Here is a 14,832-nt window from a genome sequence, read left to right as displayed (position 1 = left end):
TTCATATAATTTTCTTTGTAGATTCGTAAAAAAATTGTTACAAAAATGAGAAACTCCTAAAGATTTCGTTAAGATTTCGGGAACTTTGGTTTGCAGGGAAGACATTTTTACATTTGTTACGATTTAACTCTATGTAATATTATTGCACGCACGTCGAATTTTTTTATGTGTGAGAAGTATTATCGTACTGATAGTCTCAGTATAAACGCATTTTGCGATTTTTGTTTTTCATGTTAAGCATCCCACAACGCACAGGCAATAAATCGCTTATGGCATTTATAGGGAATTTACATGATTCAATTTTCACAGGCGATTAGTTGAACCAAAAGTTGAACGAAAGTAGGCAGCCGACCAACTTCATTGAAAGCGATTAGTTGAAAGGCCGTTTACACCAGGCGATAATTGCATTCAACTAAAAATCGCCTCATGTAAATTCCCCATTATTAGAAAACATTCAAAGGCCTCTTTGTACATATTCGAGTATACATATGTATGTACATAAATGTATGTATGTATATATTTGTATATATTTGTAATAACTAAGTGATATTTCATAGTGTACCTAGAACAAATTAAGTAGCAGGATTATTATATTTGTTGACAATGTTAATTAATGTTATGGATTTATGATTATTTGATCGACTAGGAAAATGCGCAATTTTTTTTTTAGTAGTAGATTGTTTTAAAATAAGCTTTTTCATAAAAAAAAAAACAACATATAGCACAGCAACCATAAATGTTAAAACGAAACACATTAAAATCAAATCTCATTAAATTTAGTGATTGAAACGCCTTTAAAATGCAATTATAATTAAGATAATTAAAAATTCAATAAATGCACAAAAAATCGAATGCGACAAATTTCTGATAACATTGGCGGGGATTCCCTTCAAATAAGTAAGTAAATACGTACTTACATAAATATATATATATATGTAAGCAAGCTTTCACAATGTCCGTAAAAAGCCATTTTATTTAAGGACCAAAAATTATTTATTATTAAATAAAGTGTTACACAACGTTTTGTTAGTTTTCAATCAGTATATATCGCATCTGTAATAAAAAAAAAAAATAATGAAATGATGCATGAATTTAGCCATGCACATACTTACTTATATGTACATATATAAATTGAGCCAAAATGCCTAAACACAGCTGAACATGCTTCAAAGCTTTCAAGCTTTTAAGCATTTCTGTAAATGTCGCAAAGTAATTATAATTAAATAAATTTATACAATAAAAAAAAACGTGGATCCAATATGGTTTTCCATTTTTAAATTCGACTTTGGTTTCCTACAACAAGATTTTTGAAGAGCGCCAGCAAGAAGGCAGGTAAGTTTTTAGCATTAAAGGGCCAGTTTAAACTGCCAGCCAATCAAATGTCGGCCAGCTGTTCAATTTAAACTCAGTTTACTTAGTCTAAGTTTAAACTAGCACTGAAAAACTGGTCCTATATGTATGTATGTATGTATGCTTAAGAGGGTGGTGTGTGCCGACGAGCGGTCGGCCTCGTTGTACAGGGCGGCAGTAGCTTTGGACGGGGAGGTTTGGAAGGGAGCCAGACTAGAAGCTGTGAACAAGGAGGATCTTAACTTGCGTTCGCACGCCTGAGTCTGGCCTCGACCGGAACCTTCCTCGCCAAGGGAGGTGGAAGATATCTTCCGCTACTGTAACCCGGGCCTTCCAGCGTACAACCGGAAGGTGATTCGGTTTGAGAATTCCCAGGGAGACTTTCGGCAAGCGGTGATGTTGCTGAATTCCGAGTCTCTTAAGCCTCTCGCCGAAGCACAGTGTGTCATCTTCTATGGACCCGAGAAGGTAGCCCATAAGGTCTATCAGACAAACTCCAAGGGGGATAACGAGCCTGTTCCGGTTGTGCAGGCGGGTGAAACGCCTGAAGCGGAGGATGCTCCCGTAAGTATGGAGTTTGAATCCGTCCTGTCGGACAGTGACAGCACTACTGGCCCTCCTTCGACTGCGGGATCGGTCATCAGTGTTGGCCCGCTGTTCGATAGGGCGGAGGAAGAGGTGCTCCTTGCGTCTGATGGGGAGGGCGCTTGTGGTGGGGTGCTGGAGAGGATTTTGGAGGATGAATATTCTTCAGATCAATCATCAGCACTCTAAGGCGGCATCCGCCAACCTTTTAATCCACCTTGACCAGGGTGGAGTCGATATAATCCTGATCCAGGAGCCATGGCTGCGCAGCGGAAAGAAGGAACTTAATGCTTATATTTTCCACTCCTGCTCTGATCATCGGTATATACAATTCACTTCGGACGAAGCGCGCCCTAAGCACAAACCTTACAGGAATCTGAGGAGAACCAACTGGGACTTATACTGCAGAAGTCTACAGAAAATGCTTCCGGTTGCACCCGCAAAGGGCGGGACCTTGACTGAAAGTGCAGTTGACGAATTAATTGGTGTGTTCACCACTTCGTGTAAAAGGTCCATTGATATGACCTGTCCCCTGAGTCATCGCAAAGGTAAGATCAAACAGCTCTGGTGGTCGGAGAAGCTCTCCGATCTTAAGGCCTTTGCAATAGGGCCAGGAAGAGTAACTCAGGCTCCGATTGGGCACTTTATGAGAATGGGCTTGGGATATATAAGTCCGAGATTAGGTAAGCGAAGCGAACTTCGTGGAGACTGTTCTGTGAAAGCGTGGAGGGCAGTTAGGAGTGTTCGAGGGCGTGGACGGCAGTCAGTCTCTTCGGATGATCCTCGATGCTGATCCAGGTGGGTTCCGATCGTTTCGGAAATCCTAACTGTGGATCGCCTTCTTTGTGCCATTAGCTCTTACGAGCCCTTTAAGGCCCCGGGTCCAGACGGCATAATACCGGCCCAACTTCAGAAGTCTGCAGAAGTGTCGTGCTGCTGGTTAATGCTAAAGGCTGACATCACCGCCATCCAAGAAATGCGATGGACGGGGCAAGGCAAGGTAAACGTAGAGCCTGGCGATGTCAACTACAGTTGCCACGTAAGAGAGCGCAAATTCAGTGTTGGATTTGTCGTGGGAGAGAGACGCCGAGTTCTGGCGTTCACCCCGGTGGACGAACGTCTAGCTACAATCCGCATCGAAGCGAGATTCTTCAACGTCTCGCTCATCTATACAAATGCCCGGAGGATATCTTCTATGAGCGAACATGTGAGCGCTGCCCCCGACACGACATGAAAATCATATTTGGCGATTTCAGTGCCAAGCTGGACAAGGAAGGGATCTTTGGCGCCACTGTCGGAAAATTCAGCCTCCACGACAAAACGTCTGATAACGGACTGAGGCAAAAAATTTGCGCCCAACAATGCAAGAAAAGCTTAACGTCGAAATACCGCAATCACAAGAGACGGCCAATCTATTCGCCATTCGACTCCCACACTTGCTCTCTGAGAGCACTCTTCAACAAACTGATATACGCGAGCAGTGGAACCACATTTTCCGCTCATTAAGTACCGCCACCGAAGAAGTAGTCAGATTTCAGCAACTGGTACGATGAGGAGTGTCAAGAAGCTGCAGAGAAAACACATCCGCCTACAATGCGATCGGGTGCAACGCGAGCCATGTGGGACCGTTATAGGGAACTGAAGATGGTAGCGAGACGTATTTGCAGCAATAAATTCTGGCAGACAGAAAAAAATCCCGAAAATGTATCAGAGAGTTAGGCAACTTACGGAAGTTTTCAATACTTTGACCGAATGTACTTAAGTTATGAAGGAAACACTTTACCACCCTATGGAATGGCACTGAAAGTAGTGGAAAAGAAGAACCTAAGCCCCAGTTGATGAGAATGGAGGCGAAGTCCCACTGCCTGACTATGACAAGTTACGAATAGCGCTTACGCGGCTGAAAAACAACAGAGGTACTGGAGCTGACGGCCTGCCAGCCGAGCTATTCAAGTACGGCGGCGCACATAGGGATATTCTCCCGACCTAGCCGGTCAAAATTAACTACTTAGTTTTTATTACTTCTTAAAACTCCTTGTTTGACTTTGTGCCAATGGAATTTTTTCCAATGGAAAACGACTAAAATTTTTGGGTAAAAAAATGCAACAAAACAATTTTTTTTTATTTATGACGACATTTATTTTCTCTGAAAATAGAGTTTTTGTACTTTTTAGCACTAAGATGATCTAAGATGATGATGAGTGCCATGGTTCTTTAACGTTCTGATCATTCTCGCCAGGTAATACTGAAACAAAAGATTTTCACGATACGATAATGTGAGATTTAAAAATACGTTATCTATTTTTCCACTGTCTTGATTTGTAGTCCCTAGTTCAAAGAGTGGCGGCACTGAGCTGATGATTTGATTTTGTTGTTTAATCTTTAACCTCTCATTTTAAATTAAAATTATATGCCGACAGAAACCGGAAGTAAATCAAAAACCTTTTCAAATCGTCGCCTGGATAAAAGATTGTCGTAAGCGCAATTTTGACGATTTTTAGTTATAGATGCAGTTATATATTTTGAAATATGGTCTTTCGATTGGTGTTATCTGTTTTTAGCTATCTCCTTTAGTTTCCGAGATATTGACTACATTTTTGCGATAATTTAGTAAAAATTTAGTTAGTAGAGCAGCCATATTAAACTAATCAATATCTTTAAAATGGCGTTCTCCATTATTAAAAATTAAATAATTTAAGAATTTTGTGAACTAGTAACATTTTCAGAGACTTTGGAGAAATTCTATCCTCGCGTTTTTGAGAAATTGCATTCCAAACTTCAATCGCGATTTCTCACAACCTTTCGGAATCAACATACGACAATCTTTTATCCAGGCGACGAAATGTAAAATTATGGTATACTACACACATACATATATGTATATTCAAAAAATTTAAAACGACGTTTTCAAACGGTAATAAAACAAAGCCTTATCACTAAAATATATATTGAAATATTTCAAAAGCATGTGTTCTTACCTGCTTGATCCAAATCTAAACCCAAGCAAAATGAGAACGATTTTTGGAGAATTGTGTAGAGAATGAATATGCAAGATTTTACCCGAACTTTTTCTTCAGGTAAAATCATGAAAAGTGTCGAGCGATCACTGGTTGACGTTGTTACAAGAAAAATTCTTTTTTTTTCCCGTACGTTTTGTTGTTAGTCTCTTTTTACTCTAACTTCAGAGAGTAATTTTGCTGTTTGATATTTTTACAGGATTTTACATGAAAAGTATTCGATCAGAGCTAATATTTACTTAAACCCGGCACAATCTCTCTAGAGAACGAAAATTGTTTTATTGTTCGCTGTGCGAGCTAGAAAGGTTAGAAGGATTGGGAAATGCTCTTCGGAATGTTCTCTATCGAATATGTGTGTGGCGATCTCGCCATCCGCGTCAACTACCGCGTGATCAGCGTTTTAACCATAGGTTACAAGGTGTTATCGAGTGCATTGTGTGAAAGACTGAAGCCCGCCGTCAACGAACTGATTGGACCTTCAAACTTAGATTAAGTGAACTGAGTTTAAATTGAACAATTAGCTGACATTTGATTGGCTGATCTTAGTTTAAACCAGCCAAATCGGGCGTTTAAACTGAGTTTAAACTGAGGCCGTGCACTGAAAAACTGGCCCTATATAGAAAGACACAGTTTCGGGCTTTCATATATTCTGATATTTCACAAATTTTATTTAATTGGGGTTTACATAGAATATTCAGACTTCGCTCATTGTCTACCTGCAGTAAAATTTAGACAGTCTGATAAAGCGCTAGTTCCGAACTACATATATCAGAACTATCTCTGAACTAGTGCAAAACGGATGCAGAGTGGGACAGTTGAAACTTCCGGTGTAAATGCGCAAATGCTCACTACTCGACCAATACGAAAGTAGCTCAGCGAGAAGACTTCCGAGTAAAGCATCGTTGGTCGCGAGTACAAATCGCGGTGGAGGCAGTTGTGAGTATTCAAGTTTAATGAATTTAAATTGTTGCGTGCAGCTTACAATAATTTTTTTTTTTTAATAAAATATCTAAAAAAAATGGAATCTGTAAAAGAAAAGAAAAAACGAAAAAAATATCCAAAATCGAGTCTTAAAAACGTTTTCTTATAAAAAAAGCCTGTCCAAAACGGAACCGGTTAAAAACTAGTTGCAAAGGAATTCACTGGGGGTATGGGGGGTTGCTGGGGTATTGGGCTGGAACTGGTACTGTCGGCAAGTTCCATGATGCTACAAGGTGTTATCGGTTGGCAAATTCTCACTCTAATTCCGCCATATTTACTGCCTTAGGTGAAACAGTGTTACTTCTTTAACAATTCTTTGCCTAATAATATAGTTGAATGTTTTTTATTTTTTGTCAGTATACACATTTTGTTTTCTTAAAAAGGTATTTTATCTTATTTTATTTCATTTCATTACGAATATACTATAAAAAAAAAAACAAATTTTGTTTAGGAGAAAATGTGAAATTTTATATTTTTCCTCCAAATGGGGATTAATTTCTTCCCGTTTGTCTTCTCATTCTACTGGGCTAAGGCAGTGTGAAATGAAGCTTTCCCAACTTATACCACCTTGTATTATTGCATCATGGGCAAGTTCTGAGCTCGTCAGACTTTCTGCAGGGCTTCGTCACTGTCAAGGCGCACCTATACAAGGTGGTGTTACTAGAACAGCTGATTTGATATTTTTGTCTCTACACTGGAATGTCATCCAAGACGAAACGGCATAACTTCAGGATGTCAATATAACTAAATGGCGAAAATTATCTCCTATTTTCTTTCGTTTTGACATCCTGAATGACAAAGTCATGCAGAGGCCATCAACGACTAAACTACCATTTGTAGGAAAAAGTCATGAACGACTTCCATTTAAACGGAGCCTAAAGTCATTGAAGACTTATGGTCTAACTATGCATACTTCGCATAACTTCGCACAACTTCGCATAAACTTCAAACTGTAATTTCGTATGTACTTTGTATGTATTCCATTACTGCCGTCCCTAAATTGGAGTGCTCAGCGTTGCGTTATCCATTGTCAACGAGTGTCAGCGCGCGGTATCCCCAAATCAACGCGTCGCATTTTTTGACGTTTTCTCAGGTCCTCTCGTTTTTATTCTTGTTTCCTCTTTCACTTTTTTGTCCCTTCTCTTTCTTTCCGTCTTCTGCATCCAACTTCAACACGTAACGCCCTGTCAAAAATGAAAATTCCATTTGCTCGGCGTTAGCGCCGCGTTATTGTGGGATGCTTCATACAAATTGTATAGGCATGAGGATTTTTGACAGTTGCTTGACGCTTGACGCGCCAATTTAGGGATGGCAGTTACTCAGAAATAAGCAGAACTTTTGAAAACTTAGCGATCTGTTGAGTTTAGATTTTGCTTCACATTTTCTTAAGTTATACTTTTAGACACTGCTACAAATGGTTGTGCGAATTTATGCGAATAATCAGACCTTTAACACAGCCGTACTAGATACTTAAGTGACGAATGCATGACATTCGCAACGGGGAAGAACTTGAAAGCAAGTTGCAATAATACACAACAGCTGATCACAGTTAGTCTGTTCCCGTACTTTGGGATTTCGTTAAGAAATAGCCACTAAGATTTTACTGCAGGTATTACAAATATGTGTGCAAGAACGAGGCGAGAATTTTAAGTTGTTGCCTTGACGATGTACAATTGTTTTGGCGATGACGTCATATTCACGTTACTCTCCCGAATTTCACATCAATCAGCGCAATCTTGTATACTATCGGCCGTGGCAAGGCTCGAACCCCCTTCAAGCAGGTGAAGACGGCTGGTAAAATATCGCCAAACAAAGAGGCTAGATTTTTAAGCACGTGAAGACGGCCAGTTAACTTGCCAAATTTTTCGTAGGCCTTTATTCTCTAAAACAACGAGAATTTGCCCCGAAAGTGTCACGCATCATCTGCTACAAATGCAGATTCATTTAATCATGGACAATTGTCCAAACGTAATTTTTAATTGTTAGCGGTTTACTGCAACTCTGTGTCGACAGCGCCATTAAATTTCGTTAAAAAACTTACCGAATCGTTTAATTTGCACGACGAGCTTGATAGGTCGTTGCTTGTTCGTTAATTCTCGTTCGTTCGTTCTCACGCGTTTCTTCACATCGTTGTTTCTTTCATCGTGGTCTGCGAAAAGTGTGAAAAATATATTTTTCAGTGAATCTTCTGGCTCATAAATTATTGTAAAATTTTCAGCACTAACTTAACCAAATACACAAGTTCCAAGTGAGCGATTTTTCGAATGTGTAAGTGGAAAATATGAATAAAAGTAAATGATAATTTCGCACTGATTGAAATGAATTAATGGCAAAAGTCGATTGTGATTGACAGCCACAACGTTAAAAACGACAGAGGGAAAATTCGGTTGGAATGTGCTTGAGAAAAAGAGAAAAATAGTAGTAAGCTAATAAGTCGTATGTGTGAGCGAGTGAGAAAGCAAGCTTTGGTGACAGAGAAAGAGTGGAAGTAACGTGCCGCAGGGGCAGCGCTGTCGTCGGAGGCGACTCGAGGCCATGAAAGCCAAAATTTTTTAGTTCAGTACGGACTGATTATAATAAAAAACTTTCGTTCTGAGAATTGTGCACTTTTTTTATTATCAAATCATTTAAAAAGTAAGCGTGAAGTCATAGTCAAATACATTGATCTCAGGTGATCAATGCAATAAGGCTTGCAATTTTTTTGACTTACGCTACTTGAGGGTATTTGTGTGAATCGAGTTGAATGCATGTGTATGTTAATGCATTGGAATCGTGGCTTCTGCAAACATATTTTTTAATCAAAAATAGTGGACTCCCGCTGTTGTAAGTGTCCTAACAATGTCAACGGAACACGATGCTAATCGCAACGTTGGGGGAAGGAACGAAATATCGCTGCAAACTATGAAAACTGACGGCAGCAATGATGACGATGACACCTTTGAGGATCTCGCGGGCTCAGCAGATAATGTGAGTACAGTACATACACCAAATACGATGAAATTTGTGTTTGTTCAAATATGTTTTTCTTGTATTTATTCAAGTCTTTCCATGTACATGTTATTTGCATGTAGCTTATTACTGTAGAGTTTTCTTTCAAATATAAAATTCCTTAACAAAATTTAGACATATCACGTTCTAATAAAACAACAATGCTGTCACTGTCCTTTCAGTCTATTATAGGAAAAGTTAAATCACGAGTGTCTAGCATAATACCTAGCCGTTTTTCTAAATGGTTTTCACCATCGACACGAAATAATGATTCCTTAAATGGAAGCTTCACTGTAGGTACAGCACGCCGTCGTCGACGTTTAGAGAGCGATGACGATGATGAATATGTTGATGACGGTAATATTAACGAAGATGGAGCGCATTCCCTCGGCGGGTATAAAGAAAACTTGACAAGCGATAAAGTCAATAAGGATTCAGATGAAGACGAAAGCGACAACAATAGCGAAGACGGTTCGCCAAAAGATCCCAATCTGTCAACTCTGAGGACGCATCGCTCAAACAGGTCATCGGGGTTTTTTAATCAACCACCTAGTAAACGATCACGTATTAGTTACGATGTAAGGAATATAGTAGCCGCTATCTTCCTACATTGAATTATCTTTTTTTATTTAATTATATAGAGCTCAAACGTTAATCACCAGTCCTTAATAGCTTCTACTCCTGCGGTTGGCGTCTGTCGTCGAAACATCAATAGCCATTCAACTTCGTTAGTAGAAGATGCTATAAGTAAACCTCCAAATTCGTCCTCGTATTTTCTGGAGCCTAATACGTATAATCAAAAGAATGTGGATGAACCGGTAACATATGGCTTTATTTCAGGCCAAGTCACGGATGGCAAACCACAGGAAAACTATGCGAATAGGAAGATTACTAATGAAAAACATTTGGATAACATTGCTATAAGGTATTTATTAGCCATCTTCTTTTTTACTTCAGACCATCCCTATATGGATAAAGTCTTACGCAAAAAAAAAAATCTTGCCTTTAGAATTTTGTATTTTATTAAAAAATCATATTTATTATGAACCACACATCTTTGCTGGCCGCCTTCTACAAGCCTTCCTCATTTTCCTTCTGTAATGGGACACCAGCTTTCAAGACAACGCAAAACTTTAAAAAGTTCAGAAATATAATATGTGTATCAATAACATTAAGGTCAAAACTTTTCATTTCTAAAAAGCATGGAATTTATTGGCATCTGGCTAGGAAAATTTATTATTTTGAATTGATGGTAACGATATACGGAGCTCCATATTTTATTTTTTTAACCAACTTCGTAAAAAGGAGAAGGTTTTGCCCCGTAGCGAATGTCATGCATTAGTCACTTAAGTGGCTTGTACGGAAAAGTTACGTCTTAAATGACTTTGGGCTACGTTTACATGGAAGTCGTTCATGACTTTTTCATATAAATGGTTATTTCGTCGTTGATGTCTTTGATAGGAGTACACCTGCATGACATTGTCACCAGTGTCATTAGCAGCTATATGTCGTTTAGGATTCACAGCAAGTGCAACGATGTCACCGGTGACCATTTTCGCTACTGGGTAAATTCGTCGGAATGTATTTTTATTTTTTTTCTATGTATGCATGTATGTTACCGCATAACTTTGGACGACGTCAGTCGATGTCGGAAAGGTAGTGTCTCACAGGTGGTCCCATATTAATTTGATTTAGATCCGGTCATTGGATCATGAAAAAATTAACGGTACTCCTAAATTTGTATATGTGTTTTTTGCTTAAAAATACTTGTATACTGCATTTATTTTTTACAGTCCGTTATACATATATTGTAATGAAGATTTGTAACTAAAAATTAACACCCAAATTCATAAAAAATAAATAAGACTTTAACTGCTTTATAAATCGAAAATTTCTATGAAAATGTTACCTTATAAAGCTTTTAAAACCTTATTATTTATGAATAAAGCAATAAATTTAAATAAACTTGAACTTTTTTTTTGCCTCCTAAGTGTCTTGAGGGCAGAGATCCGCCAAGTCGCGCTACCGTGGCGGTTAGAAAAGCCTAGCTTCCCATCCGCTCATTTATAGCTTAACTATGCGCGCTTCCACTCCGCAACACCTGGCCAAAGCAACTTCGCAAAATAATATAGAAAAAAGGTTTTTTCTTAACAGCGGTCGTCCCTTGGCAAGCAATGGCAAACCTTCGAGTGTATTTCTGCCATGAAAAACAGCTTCTCGTAAAAATACAATTGCCGTTCGGAGTCGGCGTAAAACTGTAGGTCCCTCCGCTTTATGCGACAACATCAAGGCGCACGCCACAAATCGGAGGAGAAGCTCGGCCAAACACTAGCATATGTGTAAGCGCCAATCTATTATTATTATTATCTTCAATTGTGTTTTCAATTGTTCAATCTTTTCACCTCTTACTTAAAATTACTTAAATACTTATAATTATAATATATAACTATATATATATTATATAAGCAATAGCTTTTTCGTAAAATTTCATGCCTTTCACTTAACTTTATTGGAACAAATCGCAGTCGCTTAGCTTTTATGCAAATGGCCCAATATGTTAGTGTTTGGCCCATTTTCTCCTCCGATTTGTGGCGTGCGCGTTGATGTTTTCACTCTAAGGGGAGGGACCTGCATTTCTACCCTAATCCGAATGGCGATTGCATTTTTATGAGAAGCTGTTTTTCATGGCAGAAATATATTTGGAGGTTTGCCACTACCTTGCCGAGGAGCGGCCGCTATTAGCAAAAATACTTTTCTTTTCTTTTGTTTTAAATGTTGCTCGGAAACTGGGCATCACAGACCCAGCAGAATGGTTGCGCACACTTCTAACCACTACACCAGAGTGGATACTTTCAAAATAAACGGCTTATGTATGTATAAACGAGGATTTGGCCCATCTTATAACAAACATTTCAAAGGGTATAGTTAATCTTACTCTTTAATCGGCTCTATCGCGAATTTCATATTCATGTGAACAAGTATTCCCAAAAATTATAAAGCAAAACAAAAACAAATTTTAACAACCAACATTTTGAATTAATTTGGATAACCCTTTTTCACGCGAAGTTTTGTTTTTATTGTCTATAATTGAAAAACATTTAAACCTGATTTAGTTTTAAGAAAAGTGTCAAAAATTTATAAAGTTAAAATGTGTATGATTATATAGTAAACGGAATTCAGGTTAAAAATATCAATGGAATATTTTTTAAAAACGAATCAGCTCAGTAGCAAAAATTTGGATTTATGCCTAAACCTTTATTGTGTACCGCTACGTTCTTAATTAGAGGAGCATGGCTCAATTCCTGACCCAAGAACTGTTACTTCACTATTCCCTGATATAATTTTCGGTTATATATCTGTAGTTCAGGGCTAATTGTCAATCATTCAACTATTTTTAATTTTTTTTTTTTACCTTATAGCGCAAGACGTACGTTACATCTACCCTCAACGTCTCAAGCGTCGAAGGATCGTGCTCTGTCAATGGATTTTTCCACTTTTCAACGGCAATCAGTTGTGGGTAACAGAGATATAAATAATTTATCTGTGGAACACCCTTCAATGAGTGCTTCGGCAACCATTATTGAGGGAGAAGTCTATGAAAGAGATGAAGAAGAAGCGCTTATCAGCCAAGAGAGGAATCTTCAGCTAGATGAAAAATCACGCTTCAACTTAAATGGAAATACTAAGCCATTTACATGTAGTAAAAAACAGAAATTTAATGGCACGGATGATGCCGAGGGTAGCAATGCAGATGCCGATTCTGTCTCCGAAAGTAGTGAAGGGTGCATAGGCAATATATCTGAATTACCCAACAACATAAGTGTGGGACAACGTAAAACAGGTTTATTTAATATGTCTAATCTAAACTATCAAAATGGAAAAAAGAGTCGAACTTCGTCATTTGGAAATGGCATAAATTTTTATTCGCATTTAGAAGGGCGTAAATCCCTATTTTCTAGGGGGGCGAATACTGGTGATTCAACAAATGCCCTAAATAACTCAACATTATCACTGACATCGCTGAACAGACGTCAATTCAACGCTTCAATCTATGGCAGCACATCGGCGTTGAGTGACAGTAGATTGTTAAACACATTTTCGCCTTTCTACAAAGGGAAAACTACATATGGCGGTGCTGCGGCCTACAAAAAATATAGCGGTGCGACCGGGGCAAGCAGGATTTGCAATCTAACACCAACAATTATACGTCCCACATCGAGCTTATCGACACTCTCATCCTCAAATAACTCAATTGCGGCAAATAGCGGTGGAACAAACGCAATTGGCAACAATGGATCCGAAAACACTTCAGCTATTTCCAGTACTGCTAAGCGAATATTGGATTTAATAAATGATTTTGCTACTCCCTTGAGTGAAGCTAAGAAAATGGCCAACACAAACGTTAAAGCGCATACACAACTTCTAACCCAAGCTAAATCACGTTTAAACGAAGTCGACCTTCAGGCCTCGCGTGCGATACGACTATCGCAAGTGCGTACACCCTACGCACGACCCGCCGTAACCCTTCAGCCAACAATCAGAAATTCAACTTTGCTACCACCTGTACAAGAATTGCAAGTACCTTCAATGTCGCAGTTATTACAGATGAAAAAGATGCAAAGTACTACCGAACGATCCCGACAAATAGCTATGCAAAGTAGTTCACTTACCACGAGTGCTATTGTCGGAGGCGAGGAATATACACTACCCATGGCGAATGAAAATTATATAGCTAATAAGGATGATTCTGAAACTCGTCACCAACAGCCGCACACAAATAAAATTAAAAGCAAAGGGCGAAGCTCTGCCCGTATTACTGCTTCAAAGAACGCTACCAATCTTGAAGCTGGTGAGTCACCACCACCAGTTAACTTGCCCAATATAACATTTCCGCTTATGCAATCTGTGCCAAAATTTGACATAGCTATTCCTAACCCACGAACCGTTGCACCGAAAGCAATTAACAAGCCCGACTACTCAAACTCTGAAATCATGTCTAAATCAAAGTATGCTGGCGAAGGAATGCCGACCATCAGTAATAGTAACAGCAGTAACATTTTCGCCAACAAAACTTCATTTAATTTTAATACAGACAGTCAAAAATTATCCACCTCTGAACCCTTAAAGAACACTGCGGGCGGCAATTCGAATGAAACGAATAAGAAATCAGTCGCTATAGATAAATTGAATTTCAAGTTTTCTGCGCCACTTACTTTCGCATGCGTTAACCCTAATGCTTCTACACAACAAAATATCAATTTTAGTAAAAACTATAAATTTAGTCCACCCACTGCAGTGTGCTCTAGAGACTTAGATGTTGATGGCTCATCACCTACTCAACGTAAAGTACAAAGTGGTAACAATGTGACTCCGCAACTAAGAAGTGGAAGTGTTCTGGACGCACTAAAGTTACCCCTAGCCATACCATCAACACCGAAAGAAAATGCAACGACCAAAAAAGGCACTGAGGAACATGCTGGTTTTGGTGATGAATTTAAGAAGGCTACTAGCAACAAATGGGAATGCCAAACATGTTTAATTCACAATGAGAACAATGTAGATAAATGCGCCGCATGCGAGATGCCGCGCATTAAATTAGTACCCACACCGCAGACTGTAATCCCAGTTTTGGCAACAGCTAATGCCACCGGCTCTTCAAACTTTGGCACACAGTTTAAAAAATCCTCCGATCAATGGGATTGTGATGTTTGTATGATACGAAATAAACAACAGGTTGATAAGTGTGTTGCCTGTGAGACACCACGTAAAGGCGCGACACCGTCTACCGATTTGGCGGTAAGTAATGGGAAGTCAAACTCATTCGGTGAGGCTTTTAAGCCGAAAGCCAACACGTGGGAGTGCCCCACTTGCCTTATAAATAACAAAAACGACTGCAACGAGTGCGTTGCTT

General features: G+C 38.9%; 1 protein-coding gene across 1 annotated transcript in view; it reads left to right on the top strand.

Annotated features, from left to right (window-relative positions):
• The first annotated feature begins 8,020 nt into the window (after window positions 1-8,020).
• LOC118734418 (nuclear pore complex protein Nup153) overlaps window positions 8,021-14,832 on the top strand; it is a 29,805-nt gene continuing 22,993 nt past the window's right edge. The window contains exons 1-4 of the mRNA XM_036464140.1: window positions 8,021-8,900; window positions 9,104-9,499; window positions 9,563-9,846; window positions 12,341-14,825. Coding sequence (XP_036320033.1) covers window positions 8,772-8,900; window positions 9,104-9,499; window positions 9,563-9,846; window positions 12,341-14,825 — 3,294 coding nt within the window. The 5' untranslated portion in view covers window positions 8,021-8,771. The remainder of the gene's footprint in view (window positions 8,901-9,103; window positions 9,500-9,562; window positions 9,847-12,340; window positions 14,826-14,832) is intronic.

Source organism: Rhagoletis pomonella, unplaced genomic scaffold (assembly GCF_013731165.1).
Source record: "Rhagoletis pomonella isolate Grant_MI unplaced genomic scaffold, Rhpom_1.0 Rhpom_scaffold_00002, whole genome shotgun sequence".
Classification (NCBI taxonomy): Eukaryota; Metazoa; Arthropoda; class Insecta; order Diptera; family Tephritidae; genus Rhagoletis; species Rhagoletis pomonella.
The sequence above is the reverse complement of the archived record's forward strand: the minus strand, read 5'-3'. Positions and strand labels throughout refer to the sequence as shown.